The sequence below is a fragment of the Argiope bruennichi genome, chromosome 10 (assembly GCF_947563725.1).
Source record: "Argiope bruennichi chromosome 10, qqArgBrue1.1, whole genome shotgun sequence".
Taxonomy (NCBI): Eukaryota; Metazoa; Arthropoda; class Arachnida; order Araneae; family Araneidae; genus Argiope; species Argiope bruennichi.
The window spans coordinates 61,099,116-61,118,115 of record NC_079160.1 but is presented as its reverse complement, the minus strand read 5'-3'; the positions used below and the strand labels follow the sequence as shown (position 1 = coordinate 61,118,115).

The following is a 19,000-nucleotide window of genomic DNA, read 5'->3' as shown; positions in this document are numbered from 1 at the left end:
CTGAATAATTCTTGTTAACTTTTCTTCTGACAATCATCTTACATCTCTACTACTAATAAAAAGAGAAAATGAGAAAACATGTCGGCATTACGTAGAACGGATTTTTATCTGGACCTACCACATTTAGTATAAATATACCTTGGAGGATGGAAACAAGTGCTCGGATCAATTTTTTGATATTTTAATCAATTAAAATTGAGCGAAATTTTGGCGTTTATTCATAATAACTTCTGAAAATATTATTGCATGAAGCTAATTTTTACATTTTAAAATTTTAAAAAAAAAATACTATTTAATGACACCACGGTAAATGTCGTGCATTTTTTTTCTTTGAATTTTGACGATTTTTTAAAATAAATTTTTGCGTTATTTCTAACAACAAATTTAATTGCTGTAATGAAATTCAAACTGCATTCATTGTCCCATCAAGTATTTAATCTTATTTTCTTCTAGTATTAAAAGCAAAAGGAGAAAAGATATTTAACTGTTTAAGCACACTATTATGTAATGGGACTCGAATCCATTTAAAACGTTAACGCACGACAAAAGAACAGGTGTTAAAATTACTGAAATAAACATCTTTAATTGTCTGTCACTAATTGATGCTTCAAAATACACTATTGAGATAATTATGAAATCCAGTTATATGAATAAAAGACTTAATTGAAATCAAACACAATCGTATTTCTAGTTAACCAATGGTCGCCAAAGCCGGCTGATCAAAAATAAAAAGAAACAATAATATCAAGAATGTTAGATGCATATCAAGAACATAATATGAAAATCAAATCGGCGGGAGTAGTTTCCCAAAATCTTTCTCGTATAATTTCTAATAAAGATGTTACACCAAAGAACACCTTTCATAATATTGGCGTACAATAGTTACGAAATATTAACCTTTGGCGTGAATTTAGCATTCTTACTGAATCTATCTTGTTATCCTTGGCGAGTTTCTTTTTCGGTGGTGAAGCCCTGGCATACTGTTAATAACATCCGATAATCGAATTTGTATTTTAGATGCTTTTTTTCTCAATTTATCGAAACAAAATTGTTAAAAAGTTACCCTTATAATCACAAAATCTCATCTAAATTTAATATATTTTACTCCCTGCGTTTTTGAGTTATTGCGTTTACGTGTTTCTGAAAGTACAAACCAACAGACGGTCAGCCCCTCATCGGATCTGGCTCAAAGTGCGACAGGTGTTTGCACTATAGATGTTAAACATGTGTACCGAATGTTATCCATATAGATCTCTTCGTTTTGTAGTTATCGTGTTAAATTATATTCGAATAGCTGGACAGACAGACATTCTTCATAATTGATTCGGAATTTGCTCAAAATTTGATAGATATCTACAAATTCGGCGTAAAGACTATATACCGAATTTCATCCGTCTAGCTCAAAGCTTTGTAACAGACAGATGGCCATTTTCCAAAAATGTGTTTTTAGAACTCAGAGAGGTCTAAAACGCGGAGTTTTGTCAAGATCTCGAGTTCATTTTTTTTTTTTTTTTACTATTATATTTTCTCTATAGGTGAAAGTAAAAAGTAATCTAAATCTTCGATATCAAGGTCTTGAGAAAAGCTTCATTTCCTTATAAAGCGTTCATATTATAAATAATGTCGAATCCTGAGCAGGATGAATGATTTTAATTTCTTTATTCGTAGGTCACTTTGACATGCGAAACAGCCAGCAGTAACCCAGAGGCAACTGTTTTATGGTGGAAGGACGGAGAGTCCATTCCAGGTCATCATGAAGGGGTGGTGGATTCCAACCATGGTGGTAAATCTACCCGAAACAGAGTTCGATTCAACGTCACTTCCGTTGATGACCTGAGCACGTACACGTGCCAGGCTACCAATCACGTGCTGAGGAGGACAGTGCACGACACATTTGTACTCAGAGTTTTGTGTAAGTATATCAGTTTTGTTTGTAACATTTTTTCGGGGCGATTATTGGATGCAATATGAGATCTCACATTTATTACTGATTTGATATCAGTGTCGTAGCTAAACCATAGGAACAATATGATATTTTCTGCTCCAGTGGTAGAAATTGGAAACAGCACCCGAAGTGTGGTTCTAGATTTTAGTCCCCTTGCATATTTAGCTTTAAAATATGATATAAACGCAATGTAAGTAATTTTGTTTCCAAAGTCTACCATCCGGAATATAGAAACCCCCTCTTTCTTAGTTGGTGCGTCTTTGCTTACTTATTCTAAAAGGTGCTCTAGAATGGTATAAAAAGTGATTTGGTCAGACACGGTTTGAAATTTTATGGCTCAAGAATCTATTCAAATTGACCATGATTCGCCAAACAAAACTTAAGGTCAAAACAAAGTGTAAAAAGATGGTAAAGACAGGACAGAAAATCAAGAACGAAGAATTCCCGCAATGGCTCATTCTTCCGCGCCTCACCCCTTAGCTAGGTAAAATCGTCGGACAGTGGTAGTCTCGAGCTACTGAAACAAACAATGTTATTATTTGTTAGAAACCGAATGACAATTAAATAATGATAGTTAAAATTTTAAAAAGTACACAAGTTTAAGCACACTAAAACCAAACGTAAATGATTTGCAAAGCTATAAATTTAAGCACACTTACTCGAAGCAAGAAAAAAAAATTAACAGAATTATGACAAAAGTTGCGAACATTTCAATCATATGATAAACATAACATAAATCATATGATAAACTGCATTATATGGCTCTGATTGATAGGATGGAAAAATGCTTTGTTGTTGTTGTTTCTTATGGCACTGGCCACGGATAAGCCCGCTGTTACGAAGAAGCGATTTTAAGCCGGAGGGGGAGCGTCTCTTGTTTTTATAGTAGTGCCAACTAGAGCCAAGAGTACGACTTTGCTACTCACGCATCACTCATTCGCTTGCACAACCCCTTTTTACAGGAGAGCACATTTACATATCTCGCAGATAGAACAATGGAAGAACAACCATGACCAAACCGGGACTCTAACCCGTGACGCCCAGATCACGGGGAAGACGCGCTACCCCTATGCCAGGACGCCGGCAAGATGCTTTGTTTTAAATACTATGAAAATAGAGACGATTCTACCACATAGACATATGCAAAAACATAACAATACAGAACATGTGATGCCTTGAAGGAATCCATCTGTGGTCTTTGCATCATATTTGTCATATTGAATTGAAATATAATCCTGTAAAATATAGTTACAATCCTGTCTGCAAAATGTTTGAAGACAGGATTGTACGATAAATAGATTTTGGAAAATAGATAAGGATTACACTACAGTAAAGGATGATAACATAATCCTCTCTTCTACTTTTCAAAGCATGAATGAAAGAATTTTAGAAATCTTAGATTGGCAACATTCAAAGCCACTTTTTCGAAAACATTGATCACATCGCCATTTGCACTAGAATAGTTGAAATGAGATGCCACTTATCGAAAGGAAACTTTTCTGCTCACAACTTGAAATGTTACTCTACTCAAGCTAGTCTGGTGTGAGGAATTTTATAATTTCAATAAAGATTACTAGATAAATTTTAAGATTAGAATCAAATAGAATTTAATCGTAATGTAAGGGCTTAATGTAAAGATGTTATAAAGAAAGTAGGGTTGCCCAGTCACAAGATTTCAAATATTGATTTGAGGCAATTGAGTAGTGGAGCTTGGATGACTGGATACAAGAGTACCTATTCTAAGTAGTTCTGTTTATTGTTGCTTATTTGTATAAAAATACAAGAAATCAACTTAAGCAAATAAAATACTTTACGGCAGATACTTACATTGTATAGAGCATTTGCGTTCATTTTTTGAAAAGCACGATTCCATTGAGATTCGAGATGTTTAGTGTTTTAGATGATAATCGTATACATGCTTTAATGGATAGATCAAAGTGAAAGCTTGGTTACAGCTCAGTATAAACCTAAAATCTCGAAAAGCACAATAGCGCGTTCGTGTTGGCTCTTCTCAGAATACCTCATAGGTTTAGTCTAGAGGTACCAAGTTTGGCACAGGTATAATTTGGAACCTCGAAGCAATTTCTTTTTCTTTTTTGAATTTCTTCTTTTTTGTGTGTGAAATTTTAATCAATGCAATGCTCGATTTCGGCTTTTTTCAATTGTAATCCCCAGCAATATTATTGCAAAAAAACTGATTTAATGCCATTTTAAAATTTAGAAAACTATTGATGTCAGTTAGTTGTCATAAAATTTTTTCTTTATTTGCAATTTTTTTAAAAAAAATTCTTGTATAATTTTCAATTATAGATTTCATTGTTGAATTGAAAATGAAATCACTTTCATTGTTTCATCACGTTTTTAATAGCGCTATTCTCTTGCGTATTTGAAAATTAAGGAAGAAAGATCCTGACATCATCTGAGCAATTTACATTGGGAATATGAAAGAGAAATAACATTATTATCAAAGCCACCGTGTAATTTGTATTAGATAAATCAGAAACAAATTTTTAATGACACCACGAAGTCCTGAGATTCAAGTCTGTATGGAAGTTTCATGCGCACAATAAACAGAACGAATGGAAATTTTTAAAATATCACAGTTTTAATTATTGTCATAATTTAATGCTTAAAAATACTTTGTTGACGGAATTACGAATACATCAAGTTATGCATAAAAGAATTATATGAAATTAAATGCAGCCAATATTCCCGGCAAACCACCTAGTCGTCAAAGGCAGCTAGTTAACTAATAGACTATAGAACAGGATGGTACATTATGTGTTATCAACCTATTAATCAACCTGAAATGTTTCAGGTTATATAACATTTTTAATGTTTCAGATCAACTTGACAATGGCGTTGTCCTAATGGTCTCTAACAAGCGATCACGCAGCAGTTAATCATTTTGCTGTCACATAAATAACATTTCTGAAATAGAATATGCTTTATGATCCAGAAAACTGGCGTGTGTCATACATTAACCTGGTATAAATAATTAAGGAAGATATATTGCGACGATTTTTTTTATTATTTTTTTTTAATGAGAACAACAGCATTTCATTACTCACGGGCTTCCAGTCCGTTTTTCCATTATTGAATACCTGTCATCTATGGTGAAAAATGGCAGCATAATTTTAAAAACCCTGCTGAAAGAAAGCAATGATATCGTCATTGGAACTTTTTAAATGTTTGTTTACGTCAAAATGGTGGTGTACTTAATTATTTGTAATTAAATTTGTCAACCCAAAACGGGTTTTTTGCATGTTTGTTACATGAATGAATGTAAAGTATATGTTCCCCGGAATATAAAAATTTCGATCATTCCTTAAAGTGCCAAGATAAATTATTAATATTTGAATGACATGTTCTTTCCTAACAAATGTTGCACAGGATTTCAAATACTTCTTTCTTCAAATTATAAAGTAATATCTTTAATTTAAAAAAAAAACATTGGCATGTTTAAAGAAATTTGGAAAACAAATAAACCATAAGCATTCACTAAATTTTTTTCCTATACATCATAGTATTTGAATTCAAAATTTGAAGAAAATTTATTCAACAGTTCAAATTTCTTAAGGGCGCACCAAAAATATATCGTTCAAGTTTTACTTAAATGGATTATATTTAGGAAAAAAAATTATCACTTGAATATCTTATCTAATATCTCGAATCATAGATGAATAGAAATGTAATAGCAATAGAAACAGCATAATTTTACCAACAGAAATATGATGGCAATAGAAACATAATTTTTAGTTAAAAACTAATTAACTATTTAATTTAATTGTCAACGAAACATTCACTAAAATTCTTCCATAGTATTCGAATAGAATTAGAAATTTCAAATGTAATTAATTATACTTGTATAGAAATATATAGAAATTAGCATATACTAAATAGTATTAGAAATTTCAAAATTTGAAGAAAATTTATTCGGAACCTCATATTTCTAAAGGACACACACACAAAAAAAATATCATTCAAGTTTTATTTATGTGGATTACATTACAAAAAAAAACTATCACTTGAATATCTTATCTAACATCCTGAATCATAGGCGAATAGAAATGTAACAGAAACTACATAATTTTACCAATGGTAAACATAATGGTAATAATAGCATAAATCTTAGTTAAAAATAATTAAATATTTAATTAATTGGCAGCAGAACTTTAGAACATTCATTAAATATTTTTTCTTATATTCAAAATTCAAAGAAAATGTATTCAAGATTATTATTATTTATTGTAAATTCTAAAAAACACACAAAATATTATCTTTCAGTTTTTACTTATGTGGATTATATTACGAAAAAAATTATCGCTTGAATATCTTATCTAATATTCCGCAACAAACGGTTCAAATCGCCATTGCTCTTTTTACCAGAAAAGATCAATTTCATTGAACGTCTAGACAGATTAAAGTGCCCTTCCAAGTAAAATAAAAGAGACCGGAGCAAATGAAGAGAGAACACGTGTTAGAAGATAAGTACAGAATTCTCCTTCTTCGTTCTGTGGTCTGAAAATTAGCCTAAGTTCCTAACACCAACACAAAGCAAAAAAAAGCACCGCGACCGAGAAGAGGAAGAAGAAGACACCATGCCTTCCAGCGAATCAAACAGACGATCGAAACGAACAAAAAGAACAAGTGGATAAGAAGATAGGAAGAAAACTAAGCAAAACGTGGGCTGACTCCATCCCCCAACAAAGTTATCCAGGCTAGCAGCAGCAGAAGCCAGCGGAAAAGGAGCCGGTGGTTCTTGGAAATTCCTGTCGACAGTTTCATTAGCAGGAGCATCCGGAAGAACTATTTTCTGGGGGGTGGGCGTGTCGAACAAGTCAATGCGTACCAAACTTTTTGCTGACTACTCATCAAAGCGGGTTGCGCGAAATTTCGTTACGGGAAACTACTACAAGGGATACGTGGCTGGGGCACAGAAAGAAAAGGTTTTTGAAGTTAGTGTTACACGCATTAAAAGGGATTTTTACCTGATCGTCTGCCTGTCTTCTTTGGATTGGGTTTTAATTTGATCTGATAAGTAAAGGCTATTTTTAGTTGGATTGAGTGCCGCCCTTCCTTTGATGGCTTTGTCGTCGTTTGATGTGATTCGAGAGATGGAGAATTAGGAGTAAAGAAAGTAGGTGGTAATTAGAAGATAATGACTTTTGCATCGCAGAATCTCTCATACCTTCTTTCCAAGAAAGAAAGATGTGCAGTAGATAAAGTCAAAACGAAAATAAAATAGTTATCTTCAAACAAAATAAAGACATTGGACAGTTTCTTTACAGACACATGATGTAATTTCCCTCTGAATCTTAATGCGAAATGATTGAAAAATAGATCATAAAGCAAAACAATTTGGAAAGGACATCGAAAATGTAACAACAATAAAAATAGTGAGAAGAAAAGATTGGAAGAAAGCCAAATTCTGTCATATTCTTTTGATAAGCAGACTATTAGCTCAGCAATTCTGACAAAGACACTTTTTACTATCTTATATATGTAGTATAAAGTATAGTAAACATCAAAAAATTCTAAAACTAGATGTTGCCGAATCTCCACGTTTTAGACCTCCCCGAGTTCGAAAAATACATTTTTGGAAAATGTCCGTCTGTCTGTCTGTGACAAAGATAATTCAAAAACCCGGTTGAAATTTGATATAAGGTCTTAATACCACATTCGTAGAATTCTATAACATTTTGAGTAAAAAATGTTCAGAAGAAGTTCGTCTGGCCGGTTGTTAGAATATAAGTTAATACGATAATTACAAAATGAAGAGATCTAGATAGATAAGATTCGGCACACAGATTTAACATCAATAAAGTAGATTCTTGCCAAAATTTCAGCGAAAAGCAACAATAGGTTGACCGTCTGTTGCTCTGTACTTTCAGATATAAGTAAACACGATGATTAAAAAACTAAATGACATAGATATATCAAATTTGGTATGGGATTTTGTGACTACAAACGCAGTTTTGTGTCAAATTTTTGTTGCAATCGGTTGATAACAACGTGTCTAAAGCACAAATTCGATTTTTGGAAGACAGCTAAATAAATAAAATTTGGCACGCAGATTTAATATCTGTTGTGTAGATAACTGAGAAATTTTGTGCCAAATCCAAGGAGAAGTTGACGGACCGCCGATCTGTACTTTCAAAAACATGTAAACGCAATAATTCAAAAGAGCAATGACTTAAATATATTAAATTTAGTATGGGATTTTGTGACTACAGGTGCAGTTTTGTGTCAAAATTTGTTTCAATTGGTTGAAAAAAGACGCGTCTAAAACACAGATTCGATTTTTGGATACTATTAACGCATGCCAGGGATTAATCGCCAAATAACTCGCCAAGGACAACACGATAGTTTCTGTAAAAATACTAAATTTACCCCCAAAAGTTAATATTCCGTAAATATTGTTGCCAGTGCCATGTAAGGCGTTCTCTGGCACAACAAGTTTATTAGAGAGTAAGCGAGAAAGTTTTGGCGGGACCACTTCCGCTGGTTTTCTTTAGTATTTATCTGTTTCTAGCAGAGCACTCACGGCGTTGCCCTCGAAATGATGAATATCAGAGAAATCAAAGCCACAAAGCATAAAACAAAGCTATGAAACATTAGTAAAAAATAATAACGAAGATTTAGCGTGTGAATTTTTCTTCATAATAACAATATAGCTTGATAAACTATATATTATTAAAATTATAACAAAACAATGGAAAATAGAAGCACACTAAAAAAAGAGAAAGTGATAAAATTGAATCATCGGAAGCGATCTCTCCAGAAATTTCTCGCATACTCTCTAACACAAGTGTTATCACAAAAAGCTCTTTGCGTGGCATTGGTGTACCATAGTAACGAAATATTAACCTTTGTCGTGAATTTAGAATTTTTCCTGAATCTATCGTGGCATCCTTGGCGAATTATTTGGCGATTCATCTCTGATATGTGGTTAATAGTATCTGAAAATCTAATTTGTGTTTTAGATCTGTTTTTTTTCCAACAGGATGGAGCAAAAATCAATGTAAAACTACATTGTAGTTACAAAATCCCATATCAAAATTTATATATTTAAGTCAATGTGTTTTTCAGTTATAACATTTACATGTATCTGAAAGTACAGACCAACAGCTAATCAACCCCTTATTGAATTTGACTCAGATTTAGATATGTCTACACTATATATGCAAAGTCTATGTACTAAATTTTATCTATATAGCTCTCTTTGTTTTGTCGTTATCGTGCTAACTTACTTTAAAACTTCCTGTTCGACTTCCGATTGACTTCCTGTGAACGTATTTTGCTCAAACTTTGCAAGAAATATATGAATTTGGTATAAAGACTGTACACCAAATTTCACATGTCTATATTAGAACGCTTTAGAGTTATCTGTGTCAGACAGACAGGGCATTTCTCAGAAATGTATTTTTCGAACGCAGGAAATTCTGAAATGCGGAGATTTGTCGAAATTTTGACGATTATAATATTTATATAATTTGATATAATTATATATGTATATAATTTGACGAATCTTATTTTGACGATTATAATATTTTCTCCATACTTCGTATAAAAAAAATAAAACGAATTCTGTTCATAATGTTAACGTAAAAAAATTAACCTAATTTGGCTACCCCTCCCCCCTTCTCCCGATACGCAGTATGACGATGTTCTATGTCAATTCTCCACATTCTAAAAAAAGTCAGAATTTTACTAAACGAAGAATTCTTGAAGAAATGAAATAGAATTGAAAATAAAAAATCCTTTTAAACATTAAAAGAAAATAAGGTATTATTTTATATTTCGAGGGTTTTTTTTAGATAGTTAAAAGCCAATTTCAGTTCCGAAAAACAAAATTCTTATGAAAATGCAATAACTGTGCATAAAAATATTTCTAAAAAATTAGCATTTAGTTGGAATTACAAAATCATACAGTTTTATTTCAAATGAATTTATATTGAGTAATAAAGAAAAAATTAGAGAAAAAAAATTAAATATTGAGTCGTCTAAAATATTGTGAAATTTTAAAAAAATATATTTTTTTTTATTTTTTTAAAATAATATTTCGTTTTAAAAAGTTTTTAAAAAGAAATTTGGCGTATTTATATTTAATACATATACATAAAAAAAATTCAAAATACAAATATTCAACTAATTTTCAAAAATGTCCGTCCCCTTAAAAGCTTAAGTGCCTGGATAATCTATTTATAATAGCACATTATCTTTTGTGATGATGTAATTTCTTGTCTTGATTCCTTATGGAAGCTGCACAAATTGTTACCAGAATCGATCCTTCTCGGCTTTTAACAATGGATAATGTCACATGATCAAATATTTAATGAAACGATTAAAGCAGTTTGAATTTCATTATAAAAATGAAATACATTGTTAATAATTATGCAAAAAAATTTATTATTAAAATTCGAGCAAATTACCATGTAACTAAACTGGTATTTAGTTATCATGATTGATTTTTTTAATCTTAAAATAGTGTAAATATCAATTTTGTTGAATAACATTTGAGAAAATTATCATGAATTAAAGCCAAAATTTCGTTTAATTTTAATGAATTAAAAAAATTTTAAACTATTGAACTGAAGTACACTTTCTCATCCTTTCTCAAAGAATATTTGTACGAAATTTGATAACTATGGATCAAATGGCCTACTTTATTGAGCGCCAACGCGCAGACATTTGCCTTTATTATTAGCAAGATAGAGGAATATAGATTATGCGCTAACAACGGCTTTTGCACCAGTAAAGAGCTCATTAATATTTACTTTAAATCAAAATTAGAATTTTGCTGAAATTATGAAAAATTAAGTAGAAAATTCATTATCAATATATAATTATCTGAAACAATTTTTAATTAGTTAATTCAGTTTTCTTAATCCAAGGGATTGTGAGAATCCCCTTTCCTTCTTATTTTCAAGAAACAAAATTGACTGCTGACGTCTAAGGGATTAAAAAAAAATAGTTCCTATTCTATCAAAATCTCTTCCAACTTGTGTGCATAAGAAGATTGCTTGTTTGTTTTTTTTATATTTTCCCCTCCATTCCTTTATAATTATAGCCCTTGTTTAATGTAACATGAAGCCCCAACGTTCCAAAATGGCGGTAAAAATTGAAGAACACTTCCAAGAAACCTAATTTAAAAGTAACATTAATCGTACCACCTCAGCTCAAGGGAGGGAATGTTTAATTTGTGAAAATAGTCTTCGTTCTAAGAATTAAGTAGGATCAGTGATCGTCTGATGGAAACACAAAATATATGGAAAGATTTAATCCTTAATGCTCTTGGATGTAGTATTTGGCAGACGAAATGTTCAAATGGAAAAGAATCCGCTTCCAAACTTATCTTCTTAGATAACAAGCTTCCAATCTTACGCAGTCAAATCTCAAATTTAATTATTGAAGAAATAAGTCTCTTGTTTCATTATTCTAATATCAGAGAAGACGTCTCTTCCTACTGGAATTAAAAGCCGTAGAAGGGCTTGCAGTGGGCATATCTAATGTCAAACGACCTCAGACTACTTATGATTCACTTTGGGGAAAACTCTTTCAAATATTTAATTCTATGTAAAATGCGTCATTCGTTTCATTAAAAGTTATTATGATTTTTGTCTTTTTCGCCAGACGCTTAATTGTCTGCGACTCACTTAATTTAGGATGGTTGCTTCAGATATACAGGGTGTTTCAAAACTAAACGTATAAGTTAGGGAATAAGAAAATAAATTGTAATCAGGTTTGAATGTCGTATGAAGTGCCTTCCAAAAATTGAGATGGGTATTTTAAAGGTATGAATAAATAATTCTCGAGTTAAAACTCTTCAAACATCTAATTCTAGTAAATATTAGATTCCGCAATTATTATTTTGTTTAATTGTAGAATTTCATTTCGTTTCATTACCATTTATAATTTGGTGGTCTTAATAAGTAATCATAATTTGGTGATCCATTACTCAGCTTTCTGTAGTGCAATGAATTTGAGCTTGTGATACAGTGAATTAATTTTGAGAAACTAAGAGGATTTTAAAATGAAATATACAAATGTTGTCGGAAAGCAAGAGATAAGAAAGTAAATTATAAACGCGAATAGAATAATGTAAAATGCATCATGTTTGAACGTTTGCAATGTGTTTGAAACATTGATCGTGTACTTTTTAAATAAAAATGTTCGAAACGAAATAAAGTTATTTTTAACATGCTTAAGTGCCAAGAAATAATAAATCGTTCTTTTCATTAATTTAATTTTGCAGTACCAGAACACTATTTTTAGTACTTGTAATTTATATTTCTCACATAATGATTTTTTTTGCAATATTCCAAAAATGACTCACTCATAGATTTTCTCAGCGTCACTTAATTATGCTTCATATTTCCATACTTTGTGCCTCTTCCAAAAAATGACTCAAGCGTACATTTTCTCAGCGTCAAATAATTATTTTCTACATTTTCATTTTTTTTTTTTTTTTTTTTTTTTGCACTTTTTCAAAAATGACTCAAGCATATATTTTCTCAACGTCAAATAATTATTTTCGTTATTTTCATTTTTTGTGCACTTTTCCAAAAATGCAAACATTTTCTCAGCGACAAATAATTGTTTTCATTTTTTTTTTTTTTGTACTTTTCCAAAAATGACTGGCGTATATGTTTTCTCAGGATCAAATGATCATTTTCCATATTTCCATACTTTTTGCACTTTTCCAAAAATGACTCATGAATGCATTTTCTCAACATCACATAATTATTTTCCATAATTTTCGCAGATAAACCCGAATTTCTCTTGACGCCAGCAGAACGCTTTGATGTTCTTGAAGGCGAATCGACAGTAGTTAACTTGACAGCTAAGGCTAATCCCCCACAAGTCACTTATTCCTGGACCCGAAACGGCCTGCCCCTACTGGACATGGCCGATGGCAGTGCGAGACCCAGCGGTGCGAGGTACGGGCATAGGGCAGTCTACAGGGGACCTCTTCTGGAACTCACCGACGTCACAAGAGAGGATGGTGGCGAGTATGGATGCGAAGCAGCTAACACGGAAGGTGTCACGTGGACGACGGTCAACATCAATGTAATCTGTGAGTATTTTTGCTTCTCAATATTTATCTTAAGCTATTAACTATTATTTTTTTTAAACTTTTGAACGGATAATCTATACATATGCACAAAAAGCTGTGTAAATGTATAATTATATTCAAATTATGCTTTGTTTTTGAAATTATTTGATGTTTTTAATAATGTGTATCTTTATAAAATGACCAGCAAATTCATTTCAATAAAAAGCAAAAGATTAACAGATCGTTATAATAATCTATAAATTACATATTTATATGCGGTATTTCATCATGATACAAAAACCAAAAATATAATGCTTCAAATATGACAATTCTGTTCCTTCAATTTCAAAAATTTCAAATTGGTTCGCTTGGTGTAAAGAAACGAAGTATGGAATACATACTTTCTGTTACACATAATAATGACTTATATATATAATATAAGAAAACTAAACTGTCAGATGTACTAAATACATTTTTGGCACCGAGTGGTGTACATAAAAATTCCAAAATCTTCAAATAGGGATCATAGCAGCTAATGGGTTAAACTATCACATTTTCACAGGATGTTCTATGTTTTCAAACGGTGGCTGCAGCAAAATTTGCGTTCCGAACTATTATATATCACCAGCAATTTATTTATGTTTATTTTTTTATATGTTTATTTTCAAATAATAATTTTTTATGATATATGCTGGAATTATGTAACCCATCAAATCAATTTCCATAAATATAGTATTAATGTAACTGAATTTTATAACCAATTGTTGAGTTTTTCATCATCAATCATTATCTAGGACTACCTATAGTCCTCGATTGGAAAACTGTTTGCATGGAATATTTTATGTTATCTCTATTCACCTCATAGAAAACAATTTATTACATTACCAAAAATACTTTATAACTGTTAGTAAAATTTCGTAATATAGGGAAATCTTGGTGATACAAACCTCAAGATTACCAAAATTCCCAATAATTCAAATTTTCTGAAAAAATTAGTGAAAAAATGTGCGAAATATAAAAATTACTGATCAGATACAAAGCCAATAAACTTAAAAGAAATATTTAATTGGCGTTCAATTAGAAATGCAACAACTTAATTAGTAAAAAAATCGGCTATCATCTTTTGGGGCAAGAAACTAAACCTCTTGACGATGCGATGTTACGCCAGAAACGCAAAGACATAATGTTATCACGCAACATAGCTTCTGTTCAAGTGCAGTAGCACCGTCTGCGTGTGATACCAGATCTAGCGAGGCCTTGTCGTCTTTACCTTTAGACGGAATCATCTTTGACTTGATTTTTAACCATGGAAACAATATCCTGAGTTAATAATGTTATTGTGCTACAACAAGAATTCATGCATTCACGCGAATCAAGCTTCAACATGATTACTTGGTACAACATAATGATAGCTTTAGATAGGGCAAAGCGTACATGATCAACAATAGACAAAACAACATATAAGTAGGCTAATTTCAGAATGCACTATCAAAGTAGTCGTGGATTTCTCCAGCACAAGACACTATTCTCATCTTGTTTATTTATGACTTGATTGTGCTGAGTGAATTACCACTAACTCTTTCCTAATTCAATCAGAGAGCATTCAAAGTTAATGCTCTACCGCATTTGGTATATAAAAAATAATTCAAGAGTTTAGATTCTAGATTTTTTTTTAACGAAGCAGAAGTAAATTACAATTGGATTGAATTCCAGAGAGTCCACTAATATATGAGGAAGAGTCAAAAAGTAAAGGGACTTTTGAAAAAAAAGGTGCATTTATTCTAATGATAGAAAACTGAAACATACATTATTTTTCTACATAACTACGTGATCTTCAACACTCTTTTCCCAATGTTTCAAAAGTTTTTTTATTCCTTCGGGGAAAAAATGCGGTTGTATCTGTAACGAAATTTGCACCGCATCAATGACCATCATTTATTGCAATTTTTCTTCCTATTATCGTTTTCTTCAATCAATGATCCAAACATATGAAAATCGTTTGAAGCCAGGTGTGACCTCTATGGCGGTGTTCCAGTACTTCGAATGCCAACTCCTTTATTGTTTCAGCCGTTCGTTAGGTAGAATGTGACCTAGCGTTATCTTAATGAATACGCTGAATCATGACTGATTTGTAAAATATTAACGATTTCGTCTACTTCGATTCGTCTATTTTCCGTCACCATATACCCTCAACGACCTCCAAATTGTCCTCAGTGGTTGATGTCGATAGCCTTCGCGATCTTTCGTCGCGCATAAAGAAGTCCTCCCCCGTTTTAAGCGCTCTATCCATTCATAGATCTTGCTTTGAGATAAACAGCTGTTACCATACTGCGTTTGCATTCGACAAATAATTTCAGCAAGTGTAAATCTTCCCCAAACAAAAAGCGGATCACTACCCTCATTTCCTCTTTGGTACAGATCGACAATGGAGCTGCCATATATAACAGTCTGCTACTCTCCAACGACTAACGCGGGAACAAGAGTGACACGTTGCATAGAAGTGTTGCCGACTACACTAATTCAGCGCTGGGTACTAGGAGCATTACTAAACCTTAGAAAGAAAAAATTGCCAAAGTTTCGTTACTTTCGGGCTTTCCCTCATATATCTTTTTGTATGGGATCCCAATCTACCGCGCAGTAATAGATTTGAAAATATATTGTTCCACAAACATCTTTCTCTTTTTCTTTTTTTTCTTTTTTTTTCGATCAATGGAATCGTATTAATAGACCTCCAAATTTTTAAATATTGAAAGCCATTTTTTTTTTCAGATCCAGCCCGGATTACCAAGCTGACCCGGACCGTTGTGGTGGGAAGCGGAGAGACGGCAGAGTTCGAGTGCGAGGCCATCGCCAACCCTTTCGTGAGCCGGATGATCACATGGCGGAGGGCCGGATTCGACATGAGCCGGACCCACGAGACGGTGGAGAAGGGAAAGTCCGTGCTGAGCGTCTTCAACGTGTCCAGGCAGGATGCCGGGGAATTCGAGTGCGTCGCCTTCAACGGGATCGGGACGGAGGCCGTCCAGCTGGCTCAACTCATAGTCAAGTGTGAGTCGTGAGTGACACTTAGATTTAGGTGGCACGCAGACTTCATCAAAATCTATAAAATACATTTTTTTTTCTCGTATGGAGAGAGTATAGTAATCGTCAAAATTTTTGAATTGGAAATTTTGACGAATCTCCACATTTTGGACAACCCTGTGTTCGAAAAATACATTTTCGCATAATGTCTCTCTATAAAAAAGATAGCTCACAAATTCTTTGAGCTAGAAGGTTGAAATTTGGTATGCAGGCTTTACGCCAAATTTGCAGATTTCTTTTAAAGTTTGAGTAAAATCTGTTTACAGGAAGTCTGCCTGTCGAGCTGTTCGGATATCAACTAACACGGTAACTACAAAATGAAGTGAGCTAGATATATGAAATTCGGTTCAAAGTTTTAACATCTTTAGTGCCGACACCTGTCAAATTTTGAACCAAATCTAACAAGGAATTGACCGTCCGTTGATCTGTACTTTTAGAAATAAGAAACCATTATACGCCGAAGCCGTGTGTGGCATTCTGTGGCATGATAAATTTATTACAGAGTATACTAGAAACATTTTGGGAGACCACTGACGCTGGTTTTTATCTTATGTAGAGAAAATGTTCAGTATTCAACTCAAACATTAGATTTAATTTGATTTCATTTAGTGTAATAGCGGAGAAACCATTTTCAATTTTTTTGGGCACGAAATAAAGCAAAAGTATTGTAATAATCAGAAACATCTCAACTCGAGATTTTGACGAATCTCGAAATTTTTGACGGCAAAAAAAAAAAAAAAAAATTGGTATTATATCTATCTTTAGCAAAAATAACTCAAAAATGTTTCCAGCTAACCGATACATGGTCTTTACACAAAATTTGTAAATTTTTTTTTTATCAAATTTTGAGCGAAATCCGATCAGAAGAAGTCTGCCTGTCCAGATGTCTGAAAATGCATTGACGTGGTGACTGCAAAAAAAAGAAAACTAGATGGATAAAATTGCTATACAGATTTACCGTTTTAGAGGGCGAATGCCTATATAATTTGGAATAAAATCCATAAAGAGGGTTTGCTTTCTGTACTTCTATACAAACATGTAATTGCAGTAATACAAAAACGTGATAACTTAAATAAATGAAATTTGGTACGTGATTTTGTGACTACAACTGTAGTTCTGTGTCCGATTTTGGTTCCAATAAGTTGGGAATAATACGTCTAAAATACAACTTGAATTTTTGGACGCCAGTTGCTAAATGTCAGGAATTAATCGCCAAAAGATCTCGCCGAGAATGACACGATAGATTCAGTAAAATTGCTAAATTCACGCCAAAGATTAATATTTCTTAATTATTGTTCTCCAATGCAATAAAAAGCATTTTCTGCCTTACTTTAAATCCACAATTTCATGAAGAAAAAAAGATAATATCTCTATTAGAGCGTATGTGTTATTTTTGGAAAGACCCTCCAGTGGGTTTATTTTATTGCATTAAATATGTGGTGGAGAACTAAGATTTTATTTTAAAATTTACTTAAAAAATTATGCCATAAGACATTACTTGTTAAGTTGTATTTTCTGTTATAAAATTAGCGGAAGAAATACGATTTTAAAATATGTTTCAAAACATATAGATAAAACAGAAAAAAAAGTCAATTCATCGTAAGAAAGGAAAAGATAATAATGTGTAATAATCTATGTCTGTAAAAGGGAAATTAATGGTTATTAGAAAAGAAGTCACTCGTTTATTGACATTAAAAAATGGTCCAGACTAATTGAAACTAATTTTTTCGTTTTATGATACTAATGCCGGCACCATAGAATGCAAGAAAAAACACATAAAAGAAACAATATATTTCTAATAATCATATTTATCTTACGCCTGATTGAAACCCCATGTAATGTAAAAATCATCATCTTGCATTTTTTGATTTTATTGGCTGCTAAAAAATAATAAATTTGCCCCAAAAAAATTTTTATATACATCAAAATAAAAAATTCAATTTAAAAAATTTAAATTTTTTTATACATCAAAATAAAAAAAATCCATTTCGCATTTTTATCGCTATGATGTCGTTAAATATTTGCAGGTTTCCATATCAGCTTTAACTTTTTGTAAACTTAAAAAAAGAAAGGTAAAAATCGTTAGGTAAAGTTAATCTAAAAAGATGGAACACACAAAGCTTTTTGAATTCTTAAACAAAGTAAAATTAAAAGCAGACGATAAAAAAAGAACTGTGGTTTCAGATAAGAACATTCTTTTTCTTTCTCTCTCTCTCTCTTTTTTCTTCTTTTTTTGCTTTATTTTTTAAAAAAATAATAAATAAAAGAACCCAATTTAGTCTGAATACTATCAAATTACTCAATACTTTTAGTATCACTCGTAGCGTTTCGCTCGTTTCCTATTACGAAGAAATTTGCATACGCATACTTTGTTCCCGCGATAAACACGTTCCAAAAATATATGATAATAAGATAACAGAAGCTTTGGCTTGCAAGAAAAGAAAGTTTATATTATGAAAAGAAATTGAATTACAAGCCGGTTCGAAATTACTCCTACAATTTTATCCAACCAGATTTAGTCTTCTCACTTCAATTATTTTTGTTCTAAAACTGTTTTCCTCTGAGAGCTTTCGGCGTTTCACTGTATAAATTTTAGTTTAAAGACGGTGTAAAAATTCTGTTCGAGTAAAATGAAAATGGCGTCGATGAAAATTCATTTTCATACAGGAGCAGAATATCTTTGCGAATAGCTTCGTCAAAGTGTGTCACTTTTTTATGAGGTTCTGTTCTTGTATTCTTTAAGAATGAGCTGCTTTTTATATTTTAAAAATGTTAACAAGTAAAGTAGTTTTATATTCCTTTTCTTTCAACTCATGTTCTCTTGTGTTTTATCGAAAATAAGCAAAGATTGTTCTTTGTTCGTGAAATCCTTTTTGAGTGAAAGGAATGTTCTGCGAAAGAAAATTATTTCGCTG

At 32.1% G+C, this 19,000-nt stretch overlaps 1 protein-coding gene across 2 annotated transcripts in view; it reads left to right on the top strand.

Annotated features, from left to right (window-relative positions):
- LOC129989305 (nephrin-like) overlaps nt 1-19,000 on the top strand; it is an 827,768-nt gene that overhangs the window by 757,926 nt on the left and 50,842 nt on the right. For both annotated transcript variants that reach the window (XM_056097747.1, XM_056097749.1), the window contains exons 13-15: nt 1,669-1,912; nt 12,714-13,025; nt 15,774-16,052. In XM_056097747.1, coding sequence (XP_055953722.1) covers nt 1,669-1,912; nt 12,714-13,025; nt 15,774-16,052 — 835 coding nt within the window. The remainder of the gene's footprint in view (nt 1-1,668; nt 1,913-12,713; nt 13,026-15,773; nt 16,053-19,000) is intronic.